This window comes from Nerophis lumbriciformis, linkage group LG16, assembly GCF_033978685.3.
Source record: "Nerophis lumbriciformis linkage group LG16, RoL_Nlum_v2.1, whole genome shotgun sequence".
Taxonomy (NCBI): domain Eukaryota; kingdom Metazoa; phylum Chordata; class Actinopteri; order Syngnathiformes; family Syngnathidae; genus Nerophis; species Nerophis lumbriciformis.
The window spans coordinates 1,994,758-2,008,354 of NC_084563.2; the positions used below are offsets into that span (position 1 = coordinate 1,994,758).

Genomic DNA, 13,597 nt, shown 5'->3' on the forward strand with positions numbered 1-13,597 from the left:
AGGCTAAATTGTAGTTTGTAGTTTTTAATTATAACACGTAGCCTGTAATACGTGCATACTAATATTAGTACATCTGTGTTTTTATTTATTATATAATATATAATATTTAACGCAACTACGGCGTACCGGAAGTAGACTCACAAAAAAAAGAACGATTTTAATTATTTATGTTTTTTTTGCATTTAAAAAATAAAATTGAAATAAACCAATCGTTTTGTCATGTAAAATAAATTAAATGAGCAAAACACACGCTGACCGTATCCAATTATTCAATTGTTGAACACAGACTGAAAATGAACGCATCAAGTTAGCGCAAATGCCATCAAGTAGAAACCAGGAAACCACAAAAATAAAATTAAGGCTAAATTGTAGTTTGTAGATTTTAATTATAACACGTAGCCTGTAATACGTGCATACTAATATTAGTACATCTGTGTTTTTATTTATTATATAATATATAATATTTAACGCAACTACGGCGTACCGGAAGTAGACTCACAAAAAACAAGAACGATTTTATTCATTTATGGTTTTTTTGCATTTAAAAAATAAAATTGAAATAAACCAATCGTTTTGTCGTGTAAAATAAATTAAATGAGCAAAACACACGCTGACCGTATCCAAATATTCAATTGTTGAACACAGACTGAGGAGAGTAAATGACTGAAAATGAACGCATCAAGTTAGCGCAAATGCCATCAAGTAGAAACCAGAAAACCACAAAAATAAAATTAAGGCTAAATTGTAGTTTGTAGCTTTTAATTATAACACGTAGCCTGTAATACATGCATACTAATATTAGTACATCTGTGTTTTTATTTATTATATAATATATAATATTTAACGCAACTACGGCCTACCGGAAGTACTCGTGTTTTTGTACCAGAAAAAGTACCTTGACTCAGGTAGTAAATGATTAAAGTTTGCATATCTTGCGAGTGAGTCAGTGGGGAAAAGTCAATCTTTCCTGGAGCCAGTCTGCTGCTACGCCACATCATCTAAAACATGACCGTGAGTGAGCTCCTCTTGTCGGTCACAAACTGCGTCAGTGTCACGATGACATGCAGCTAGCATGTAGCATTAGCATAGCATGTAGCATTAGCATAGCATGTAGCATTAGCATAGCGTGCTAATGCTACATGCTAGCTGCGGAAACACTGTTTAAAAGGTCGCGATAATTACACGACGGCGCGTTAAAGCTGTTTGGTTAAACACATTTTTACTTATTAGAACACATATTATTCGCTCACAGAAGAGAGCGAACGTGTTTATGTGATGTTAAAAGTGACGTCTATTTCCCGCCGAGTTGTATTTGTTAGTGTCGGCAGTCCAACAGGTTTAGCATGTGACTCCTAGGAGACAATAGACGTGAAAGTGAATGTTTGTGATTTAACGATGAAGACGTGTTGTTGCCAGAAGCACGAGTTCGCGGTGGCCATGACGTGTGAAGGATGCTCGGGAGCTGTCAGCAGAGTCCTCGGCAAGCTGGCAGGTGACGTCATCATCTTCATCCTGGAGTTGCACCACAATCTAAGCGGCGTTTTTTTTAACCACTGTGCCGCGGCACGCTAGTGTGCCGTGTGATATTATGTAATTTCGCCTATTTGGGCTAAAAAATAAGTCCCGAGTCCACGGTTCTCGCCCCGGGAAAGGGTGGGGTGCCATCTCCGGGTTGGGGAGGAGATCTTGCCCCAAGTGGAGGAGTTCAAGTACCTCGGAGTCTTGCTCACGAGTGGGGGAAGAGTGGATCGTGAGACTGACAGGTCCATAGATGCTGTCAATCAACAACTCTCACACTATAGGCGAGGGCGGACCTACGTCACTTCCGCCTGCCAATCCCCTAGCAACGCGGTCGCCATATTGAATTCGTTGAAAACAAACCAGCTCACAGCGAACACAGCATTGACAGAAAAGGCATTTAACGAGGTTTCACGGCATTTTAAACTGTTCTAAATGGCGTATGATTATGTAAATAGTCTTTCCAGTGAGGCTAGGTTAAGATACGAGTTAAAATGTTCTGTAGTTGGATTAAACGACTGCCCTTACCGCCTTCCAGCAGATGCGTGGACTGATAATCCTACACAATGGCCGGACATGGAATTTGGAAATCTTTATGTCTACCTCACAAGCGCACCAGGTCGGTTGTTAGCTTCGGTTGTTATATAACGAATAAATCACATAAAAATGGTTAAATCACCCAAGGTATGTTGATAAATGATAATAAGGATGACACGGTGGCTACCAGTATCTGTATATTTATTATATCTGTAGAGAGCTCATTCAAATTCAGTTCAGTATTATGATTTATTATTTGCTGAATTACTGGAAACAGCCTTTATACCGTATGTTATTGTTGTGCAACAACAACAACTTCAGCTGTCGAACGTTATTCAGTAAAAATTCAACGGGTTCAACATTAGCATGGACGGTATAGCCAAGTTGTGGTTAAGAAGGTGGATTTTTGTTCCTTATATTTACCAGAAACGAAGTGATCCGAACACACGACCCGGGATTTTGGGGGACTCCAGTGAGAACCGTCCTCGTTTTCCCGGTGTAAAGCTGCGAGCCATTTGTCTCGTCTCTGTGGGCTTTTAGCACGCTTTGGCAGAACAAAATACGACCTTTGTTTTCCCTGTTTCCAGTTGTGGTTTGCACAACCAAAAACAACACAGTTTTTTGGCATTTTGGAGGCAGAATGACGGGTTTAATCAGCGCAGGTCGACAGGTTAAAGAGTAATGGCGACGGTTTGTTTTCAACGCCAGTCAGGTTGCTATGGCTCGAAGAACCCGTATGTAGCTCAGTTGCCCGGATGTCGGCCATGCCCTATTAACTACAAACCCCGTTTCTATATGAGTTGGGAAATTGTGTTAGATGTAAATATAAACGGAATACAATGATTTGCAAATCCTTTTCAACCCATATTCAGTTGAATATGCTACAAAGACAACATATTTGATGTTCAAACTCTATAAACTTAATTTTTTTTTAATTAACTTAGAATTTCATGGCTGCAACACGTGCCAAAGTAGTTGGGAAAGGGCATGTTGACCACTGTGTTACATGGCCTTTCCTTTTAACAACACTCAGTAAATGTTTGGGAACTGAGGAGACACATTTTTGAAGCTTCTCAAGTAGAATTCTTTCCCATTCTTGCTTGATGTACAGCTTAAGTTGTTCAACAGTCCGGGGGTCTCCGTTGTGCTATTTTAGGCTTCATAATGCGCCACACATTTTCAATGGAAGACAGGTCTGGACTACAGGCAGGCCAGTCTAGTACCCGCACTCTGTTACTATGAAGCCACGTTGATGTAACACGTGGCTTGGCATTGTCTTGCTGAAATAAGCAGGGGCGTCCATGGTAGTGATGGGTTCGGCAGTTCTTTTGACTGCACTGAATCACTAGAATCAGTTCCTTAAATTGATTCGTTCAAAAAATTTGTTCACCGAATCACCGTATCACTTCTGCAGCAGCAGTTCTGTGGGCAGGTCGGCGAATCACGAGTCAGTCAGTAACAGATTCCCCAGCGGCAGATCTCGGTGTGTGTCAGTTCGCGAACGACACAAGCCCTCAGCACCCAATGAACGACACGCACAGTGACCGAACGAGAGCCTCAATGTGACGTCCTCCTCCGCGACACAGTCAGTTCTCTGTGTCAGTAGGTTCGCCAGTCCTGTTGTTAAATATGTTTTATTGCACTGAAATGAAAATAAGAAATAAATAAAAGTGGGAAATAAAAAAATAGTAATAGCCTACTAAAATGCTTGCAATCAACAGTTAAATAAATAGGCCTCGTTTGTTTAGTGCAAAAACAAATATTAAATTAAGAAACCCTTAACAAATGCCAACATAAAAACTAAATGTTCTGTAGCCTACGTTTAAAAATATAACAAAGAAAATATTAACTTAAATGTGCAAACAAAAAGAAAATAAATAGGCTACCTTAAATAAAACAAAACAAATATTAAACCAAGTGCCAGAAAAGCCAACATTAAAACTAAAATTTCTGTAGCTTACATTTAAAAATATAAAAATGGAAATATCAACTTAAATATGCAATAAAAAAAGAAAATAAATAGCTTAAATAATATAAAAATCAAGATAAATAATAGCCTATGTATATGTACATACATTAGTTATTATTTTTATTTTAAATCTTCTCAAACAGCCTGCCCTACACTTTACCCCCCGCCCCTCCCCCTCGCGTCGCTGCTGCTCAGCCTTGCCCTGCACTGACTTTCTTTCTGTCTCCTCTACTCTCATAACTTTATGTGTTGAGATAATGCGTGTGTTTGTTTTCATGTGGCTTGAGTCAACATTAGCCGTTAGCTTGGAGAATGAATGGAGAACAGATGCCAATGGCATGAAACATATCCCCGCGACGGGAGGAGAATCACTCGCGGCATTGGGGCAAGCAGAGCAGAGAGCGAGAGCGTTGCCGTTCACTGAGTGATTCATGTCGTTAATCCGCGGTGAACGAATCGTTCGCTCAGTCCCTCCCCCCGCCCCCATGATGAGTCGTTCGCTGACGTCACAGAATGCGCCAGTTCCACTCATACTGGCATGGTCGCGGCGGAGCTCAACTGAACTGAGAAAGGAACGAATCAGTTCATGAAGTGATTCGGTTCAGTATGTTCACTCAAAAGATTCGTTCGTTCGAACGAATCGTTCGCGAACGACACATTAGTCCATGGTAACGTTGCTTGGATGGCAACATATGTTGCTCCAAAACCTGTATGTACCTTTCAGCATTAATGGTGCCTTCACAGATGTGTAAGTTACCCATGTCTTGGGCACTAATACACCCCCATACCATCACACATGCTGGCTTTTACACTTTGCGCCTATCCGGATGGTTCTTTTCCTCTTTGGTCCGGAGGACACGACGTCCACAGTTTCCAAAAAACAATTTGAAATGTGGACTCGTCAGACCACAGAACACTTTTCCACTTTGTATCAGTCCATCTCAGATGAGCTCAGGCCCAGTGAAGCCGACTGCGTTTCTGGGTGTTGTTGATAAACGGTTTTCGCCTTGCATAGGAGAGTTTTAACTTGCACTTACAGATGTAGCGACCAACTGTAGTTACTGACAGTGGGTTTCTGAAGTGTTCCTGAGCCCATGTGGTGATATCCTTTACACACTGATGTGGCTTGTTGATGCAGTACAGCCTGAGGGATGGAAGGTCACGGGCTTAGCTGCTTACGTGCAGTGATTTCTCCAGATATGATATTACGGAGCGTAGATGGCGAAATCCCTAAATTCCTTGTAATAGCTGGTTGAGAAAAGATTTTCTTAAACTGTTCAATAATTTGCTCACGCATTTGTTGACAAAGTGGTGACCCTCGCCCCATCCTTGTTTGTGAATGACTGAGCATTTCATGGAATCTACTTTTATAGCCAATCATGGCACCCACCTGTTCCCAATTAGCCTGCCCACCTGTGGGATGTTCCAAATAAGTGTTTGATGAGCATTCCTCAACTTTATCAGTATTTATTGCCACCTTTCCCAACTTCTTTGTCACGTGTTGCTGGCATCAAATTCTAAAGTTAATGATTATTTGCAAAAATAAATAAAGTTTATGAGTTTGAACATCAAATATGTTGTCTTTGTAGCATATTCAACTGAATATGGCTTGAAAAGGATTTGCAAATCATTGTATTCCATTTATATTTACATCTAACACAATTTCCCAACTCATATGGAAACGGGGTTTGTAGATTTACTATGGACTGGACTCTCACACTATTAACTAGATTCACTCCTGCTGGTCCCACTATGGACTGGAATCTCACACTATTAACTAGATCCACTATGGACTGGACTCTCACCCTATTAACTAGATCCACTATGGACTGGACTCTCACCCTATTAACTAGATCCACTATGGACTGGACTCTCACCCTATTAACTAGATCCACTATGGACTGGACTCTCACCCTATTAACTAGATGCACTATGGACTGGACTCTCACCCTATTAACTAGATCCACTATGGACTGGACTCTCACACTATTAACTAGATCCACTATGGACTGGACTCACTATGGACTGGACTCTCACCCTATTAACTAGATGCACTATGGACTGGACTCTCACCCTATTAACTAGATCCACTATGGACTGGACTCTCACACTATTAACTAGATCCACTGTGGACTGGACTCTCACACTATTAACTAGATCCACTCCTGCTGGTCCCACTATGGACTGGACTCTCACACTATTAACTAGATCCACTATGGACTGGACTCTCACACTATTAACTAGATCAACTATGGACTGGACTCTCACACTATTAACTAGATCTACTATGGACTGGACTCTCACACTATTAGCTAGAGCCACTATGGCTTGGACTCTCACCCTATTAACTAAATCCACTATGGACTGGACTCTCACACTATTAACTAGATCCACTATGGACTGGACTCTCACACTATTAACTAGATCCACTCCTGCTGGTCCCACTATGGACTGGACTCTCACACTATTAACTAGATCCACTATGTACTGGACTCTCACACTATTATGTTAGATCCACTATGGACTGGACTCTCACACTATTATGTTAGATCCACTATGGACTGGACTCTCACACTATTATGTTAGATCCACTATGGACTGGACTCTCACACTATTAACTAGATCCACTATGGACTGGACTCACACTATTAGACCATATTTAATTATTAAAATAATTGCTTGTTTATCAACAACTTTAGCATTTTATTCATTACATTTTGAAGCTCTCAGAAGCCAAGTTATGTTATATTCCTTAATATTTATTTATGCAAGTTTGAAGTATCAATTATCTAAACACAGTTTTGTTTGCATATTTTCAGGATATATATATATATATATGAAATTCTTGACTTGGTGAATTCTAGTTGTCAATATACTCCTCCCCTCTTAACCACGCCCCCAACCACGCCCTGCCCCACCCCCCACCTCCCGAAATCGGAGGTCTCAAGGTTGGCAAGTATGCTTTTGGCCGAGACCAGAATGGTGGACGCACCCTAACAGATTGGAACAAACACCACTTCATTTGCTGCTGTGTAACATGTTTTCGCCATTTCCTTCCCTTCCCTTTCTCATCCCAGACGTGAAGTTTGAGATCGACCTTCCCAAACAGCTGGTGTGGATCGAGTCGGACAAAGACGTGGAGGTCCTCATGGACACCTTGAAGAAGTGCGGCAAGGAGGTCAAGTACAACGGCACCAAATGATCGGGCCCCAGGTGACGCCATGTTCTCACTCAACACTTAAGTTAGTTAGGACTCACCATTCCTCATACATTTTTTTAATCAGCCCAGAGATTGTTTACAATTTACTTTTTTCTTTACTAAACTTTTTTAAACACCGGAAAATGTAGGTTGCACTCCAAATTGTACCACTTTAGGGGCCTCCACTGTGCTAACTAAAATACAAAAAAGGGTGAAAGGATGCATAAAAAATGACATCATGGTGTAAATATAGAACTAGGGCTTGGCGATAAAACGATATCAATATATATCGCAATAGACATGTAATCGATATCAATAAAAAATGATTTTTTTCTTTGTGGGAAGAAAGCGGAAGTTCAAGGTTGGTTGCATGAACAAAGGCACTCGCTGTATGCTAACGCAGGAAGTGGATTTTTGTTCAAAAGGACCGTAGTCAGACCAATGTGGTTCGTAAAAGATACAAGAGTGCTAATACCAGCTGTAGAATTACTATTTTCCGCAGGTTTAGTGGCTTAGTGGTTTAGTGCAGCTGCAGAAAATAGTTCAGGTTTCTCTGTTTACATTTTCACACTTTGCACTATTTTCTTACACTTTATGAAGCATTTCTTACATATTCCTTATTTTTAAGAGATTATAGTTAAGTGTTTAATGTGATTTGACTATTTTGTTGACATTGAGTGTTTTCCATACTTCCATACATTTCATTTCTGCCTTGATAGCTGAGGGATTACAATCAGAGGAAGTTACATTTCAAATAAAATATATATTTTTTCTGCTCTTTATTTTCCACAGGTCAAAACATTTTAATAATTATCGATATCTACCGATTATAATAATGATATTTAAATAAATACTGCTTAACAAAAATTCATTTCCATAGTTAAATAAGAATAGCAGGGCAAATTAATGTTACACAGCCGTTATTTCCTAGCACTAAACATGCAGAAAATAGTTCTTCTCTGTTTACATTTTCACATTTTACACTATTTTCTTACACTTTATGAAGCATTTCTTACATACTCCTTATTTTTTAAGAGATTATAGTTAAGTGTTTAATGTGATTTGACTATTTTGTTGACATTGTTTGACTGTTTTCCATGTTTGTGTTGACGTTTCCTTTCTGCCTTGATAGCTGAGGGATTACAATCAGAGGAAGTTACATTTCAAATAAAATATATTTTTCTCTTGCTTCTTATTTTTCATGGGTCGTTAAAAATATCAGTAATTATCGATATCGACCGATATAATAATTATATTTAAATAAATACTACATAACAAAAACTCCTTTCCATAGTTAAATAATAATAACAGGGCAAATTAATGTTACACAGCCGTTATTTCCTAGCACTAAACATGCAGAAAATAGCTCTTCTCAGGTTTCTCTGTTTACATTTTCACACTTTGCACTATTTTCTTACATATTCCTTATTTTTAAGAGCTTATAGTTAAGTGTTTAATGTGATTTGACTATTTTGTTGACCTTCTTTGACTGTTTTCCCTGCTTGTGTTGACATTTCCTTTCTGCCTTGATAGCTGAGAGATTACAATCAGAGGAAGTTACATTTCAAATAAAATATATATTTTTCCTGCTCCTTATTTTCCATAGATCAAAACATTTAAATAATTATCGATATAATAATGATATATAAATAATGACTGCATAACAAAAAATCATTTCCATAGTTAAATAGGAATAACAGGGCAAATTAATGTTACACAGCCGTTATTTCCTAGCACTAAACATGCAGAAAATAGTTCTTCTCAGGTATCTCTGTTTACATTTTCACAGATTGCACTATTTTCTTACACTTTATGAAGCATTTCTTACATATTCCTTATTTTTAAGAGATTATAGTTAAGTGTTCAATGTGATTTGACTATTTTGTTGACATTGTTTGAGTGTTTTCCATGTTTGTGTTGACATTTCCTTTCTGCCTTGATAGCTGAGGAATTACAATCAGGAAGTTACATTTCATATAAAATATATTCTTCCTGCTCCTTATTTTTCATGGGTCAAAACATTTTAATAATTATCGATATCAACCGATTATAATAATGATATTTAAATAAATACGGCATAACAAAAATTCCTTTCCATAAGAAGTTACATTTTAAATGAAATATATTTTTCTCCTGCTCCTTATTTTCCATGGGTCATTAAAAATATCAATAGTTATCGATATCGACCGATATAATAATTATATTTAAATAAATACTACATAACAAAAACTCCTTTCCATAGTTAAATAAGAATAACAGGGCAAATTAATGTTACACAGACATTATTTCCTAGCACTAAACCTGCAGAAAATAGTTCCTCTCAGGTTCTTCTCAGTTTTCTTTCTATTTTCTTACATATTCCTTATTTTTAAGAGCTTATAGTTAAGTGTTTAATGTGATTTGACTACCCGTATTTTCCGCACTATTAGCCGCACCTAAAAACCACAAATTTACTCAAAAGCTGACAGTGCGCCTTATAACCCGGTGCGCTTTATATATGGATTAATATTAAGATTCATTTTCATAAAGTTTCGGTCTCGCAACTACGGTAAACAGCCGCCATCTTTTTTCCCCGTAGAAGAGGAAGTGCTTCTTCTTCTACGCAAGCAACCGCCAAGGTAAGCACCCGCCCCCATAGAACAGGAAGCGCTTCTTCTTCTACTGTAAGCAACCACCCGCCCGCGTAGAAGAAGAAGAAGAAGCGCGCGGATATTACGTTTCATTTCCTTTGTGTGTTTACATCTGTAAAGACCACAAAATGGCTCCTACTAAGCGACGGGTTTCCGGTTCATGAAAAGACGCAATCTCTCCATCCGCACACGGACTACTATTTCACAGCAACTGCCTAAAGACTTTCAAGAAAAGCTGGCTACTTTCCGTGCATATTGTAAAAACAAGATAGCTGAAAAAAAGATCCGGCCAGAGAACATTATCAACATGGACGAGGTTCCACTGACTTTTGATATTGCTGTGAACCGCACTGTGGATACAACGGGAGCACGTACGGTGAATATTCGCACCACAGGGAATGAGAAGTCATCCTTCACTGTGGTTCTAGCTTGCCATGCTAATGGCCAGAAACTTCCACCCATGGTGATATTCAAAAGGAAGACCTTGCCAAAAGAGACCTTTCCAGCCGGCGTCATCATAAAAGCTAACTCGAAGGGATGGATGGATGAAGAAAAGATGAGCGAGTGGTTAAGGTAAGTTTAAGTTTACGCGAAGAGGCCGGGTGGCTTTTTTCACGCAGCTCCGTCCATGTTGATATACGACTCCATGCGCGCCCACATCACGCTGGTTTTTAATATATTATTAAAGTTTGACTGACCTATTTGACTGTTTTTTTGACATTCCTTTAGCGCAGTTAGATGCGGCTTATAACACGGGGCGGCTTATAGGTGGACAAAGTTTTGAAATATGCCGTTCATTGAAGGCGCGGCTTATAACCCAGGGCGCCTTATGGTGCGGAAAATACGGGTATTTTTTTCCTCGGTCTTTACTTTTCATAGGTCCTAGAAAATATCAATATTTATCAATATCACAGACTTGTATCGCGATACAGTCTGTAGTGCAAAGGCGGTGCGCACGTGGTCAAAGAGCGTGGGGTTCACTTTGTGTGTTTTTATCTCCGAAGGACTCGGACTCTTGCGGTGCGAAAGGAAGGAGAAGTCATAGACGTCATGGCTGAAGCGGCGCTTTAGCAATCCTTCATGATTATGGCATCTTCTGCAGAGCAACACCACCAAGTCATTCCATGTTTTGTCCTTCCTTAAACACTATGTGCTCCCTCCTCTCCTCCATGGCGAGGAGTAGTGATCTTGGAGAAGCCATTCCTCCTCACACTAACATTCTTCCACTCTGCTCTTTGAGGCAGTTTGGAGTCGCACTCAAATAAAGTCTGCCTCAACTTGGAACATCTTGCCTTTTACTTTCACTTTCATGTGAGCAGTGCACTTACAAACTACAGTGATGTGCTTTCTTTTCTTAACTACCTGCGCACTTACTAGTGTTACTAGCCTGCAGTCACATGTACATATGTGAGGAGTGTGCCCAGCCACCACAGTAAATATCGGCCTATATCAGTTTGCATGTGAGATATGTGCGATACAAGCAGTCCTGCTGCGGTTTTAATTTGTGTGTGTGATTTCATGTATGATGCAAGCAGTCCTGCTGCGGTTTTGCGTGCTATCATGTGCGATACAAGCAGTCCTGCAACGTGTTTACTTGTGAGTGATATCATGTGCGATACAAGCAGTCCTGCAGCGTGTTTACTCGTGTGCGATATGTGCAATGCAAGCAGTCCTGTAGGGTTCGAAGTTGTGTTTGATATCATGTGCGATACAAGCAGTCCTGCAGTGTGTTTGATATCATGTGCGATACAAGCAGTATTGCAGCGAGTTTAATTGTGTGTGTGTGATATCATGTGCAATGCTAGCAGCCCTGCAGGTTTTGAAGTTGTCTGTGGTATCATGTGTGATACAAGCAGTCCGAAATAGTTTTAACTTGTGTGTGATATCATTTGCGATACTGGCAGTGCTGTAGTGTTTACTTGTGTGATATCATGTGCGATACAAGCAGTCCTGCAGTATGTTTACTTGTGATGGATATCATGTGCGATACAAGCAGTCCTGCAGTATGTTTACTTGTGATGGATATCATGTGCAATACAAGCAGTCCTGCAGGGTTCGAAGTTGTGTTTGATATCATGTGCGATACAAGCAGTCCTGCTGTATGTTTACTTGTGATGGATATCATGTGCAATACAAGCAGTCCTGCAGGGTTCGAAGTTGTGTTTGATATCATGTGCGGTACAAGCAGTCCTGCTGCGCTTTTACTTGTGTGATATCATGTGCAATACAAGCAGTCCTGTAGGGTTCGAAGTTGTGTTTGATATCATGTGCGATACAAGCAGTCCGGCAGCGTGTTTACTTGTGTGTGTGTGATATCAAGTGCGGTACAAGCAGTCCTGCAGGGTTCGAAGTTGTGTTTGATATCATGTGCGATACAAGCAGTCCTGCAGGGTTCGAAGTTGTGTTTGATATCATGTGCGATACAAGCAGTCTTGCAGCGTGTTTACTTGTGTGTGTGATATCATGTGCGGTACAAGCAGTCCTGCAGCGTGTTTACTCGTGTACGATATCATGTGCAATACAAGCAGTCCTGCAGGGTTCGAAGTTGTGTTTGATATCATGTGCGATACAAGCAGTCTTGCAGCGTGTTTACTTGTGTGTGTGTGATATCATGTGCGGTACAAGCAGTCCTGCAGCGTGTTTACTCGTGTACGATATCATGTGCAATACAAGCAGTCCTGCAGGGTTCGAAGTTGTGTTTGATATCATGTGCGATACAAGCAGTCCGGCAGCGTGTTTACTTGTGTGTGTGTGATATCAAGTGCGGTACAAGCAGTCCTGCAGGGTTCGAAGTTGTGTTTGATATCATGTGCGATACAAGCAGTCCTGCAGGGTTCGAAGTTGTGTTTGATATCATGTGCGATACAAGCAGTCTTGCAGCGTGTTTACTTGTGTGTGTGTGATATCATGTGCGGTACAAGCAGTCCTGCAGCGTGTTTACTCGTGTACGATATCATGTGCAATACAAGCAGTCCTGCAGGGTTCGAAGTTGTGTTTGATATCATGTGCGATACAAGCAGTCCGGCAGCGTGTTTACTTGTGTGTGTGTGATATCAAGTGCGGTACAAGCAGTCCTGCAGGGTTCGAAGTTGTGTTTGATATCATGTGCGATACAAGCAGTCCTGCAGGGTTCGAAGTTGTGTTTGATATCATGTGCGATACAAGCAGTCTTGCAGCGTGTTTACTTGTGTGTGTGATATCATGTGCGATACAAGCAGTCCTGCTGCGCTTTTACTTGTGTGATATCATGTGCAATACAAGCAGTCCTGTAGGGTTCGAAGTTGTGTTCGATATCATGTGCGATACAAGCAGTCCTGCAGCGTGTTTACTTGTGTGTGTGTGTGTGATATCATGTGCAATACTAGCAGCCCTGCAGGGTTCGAAGTTGTGTTTGATATCATGTGTGATACAAGGACTCCGAAATTGTTTTAACTTGTGTGTGATATCATTTGCGATACTGGCTGTAGTGTGTTTACTTGTGTGTGTGATATCATGTGCGGTACAAGCAGTCCTGCAGCGTGTTTACTCGTGTGCAATATCATGTGCAATACAAGCAGTCCTGCAGGGTTCGAAGTTGTGTTTGATGTCATGTGCGATACAAGCAGTCCTGCAGCGTGTTTACTTGTGTGTGTGTGTGATATCATGTGTGGTACAAGCAGTCCTGCAGCGTGTTTACTCGTGTGCGATATCATGTGCAATACAAGCAGTCCTGCAGGGTTCGAAGTTGTGTTTGATATCATGTGC

The 13,597-nt window shown here is 40.3% G+C and overlaps 1 protein-coding gene across 1 annotated transcript; it reads left to right on the forward strand.

Annotated features, from left to right (window-relative positions):
- The first annotated feature begins 920 nt into the window (after positions 1-920).
- atox1 (antioxidant 1 copper chaperone) lies at positions 921-11,137 on the forward strand. Its single transcript, XM_061976519.2, has 4 exons — positions 921-1,011; positions 1,417-1,492; positions 7,102-7,237; positions 10,858-11,137. Exons 1-3 carry the CDS (start codon positions 1,006-1,008, stop codon positions 7,224-7,226), a joined length of 207 nt encoding a protein of 68 aa, XP_061832503.1. The 5' UTR covers positions 921-1,005; the 3' UTR covers positions 7,227-7,237; positions 10,858-11,137.
- The last annotated feature ends 2,460 nt before the right edge of the window (positions 11,138-13,597 follow it).

What these genes read in the sequence shown, in the direction of transcription:
- atox1 (XM_061976519.2), top strand. An exon ending in AGTCCTCGGCAAGCTGGCAG is followed by an intron (nt 1,493 to 7,101) that starts GTGACGTCATCA and finishes TTCTCATCCCAG; the next exon opens with ACGTGAAGTTTGAGATCGAC.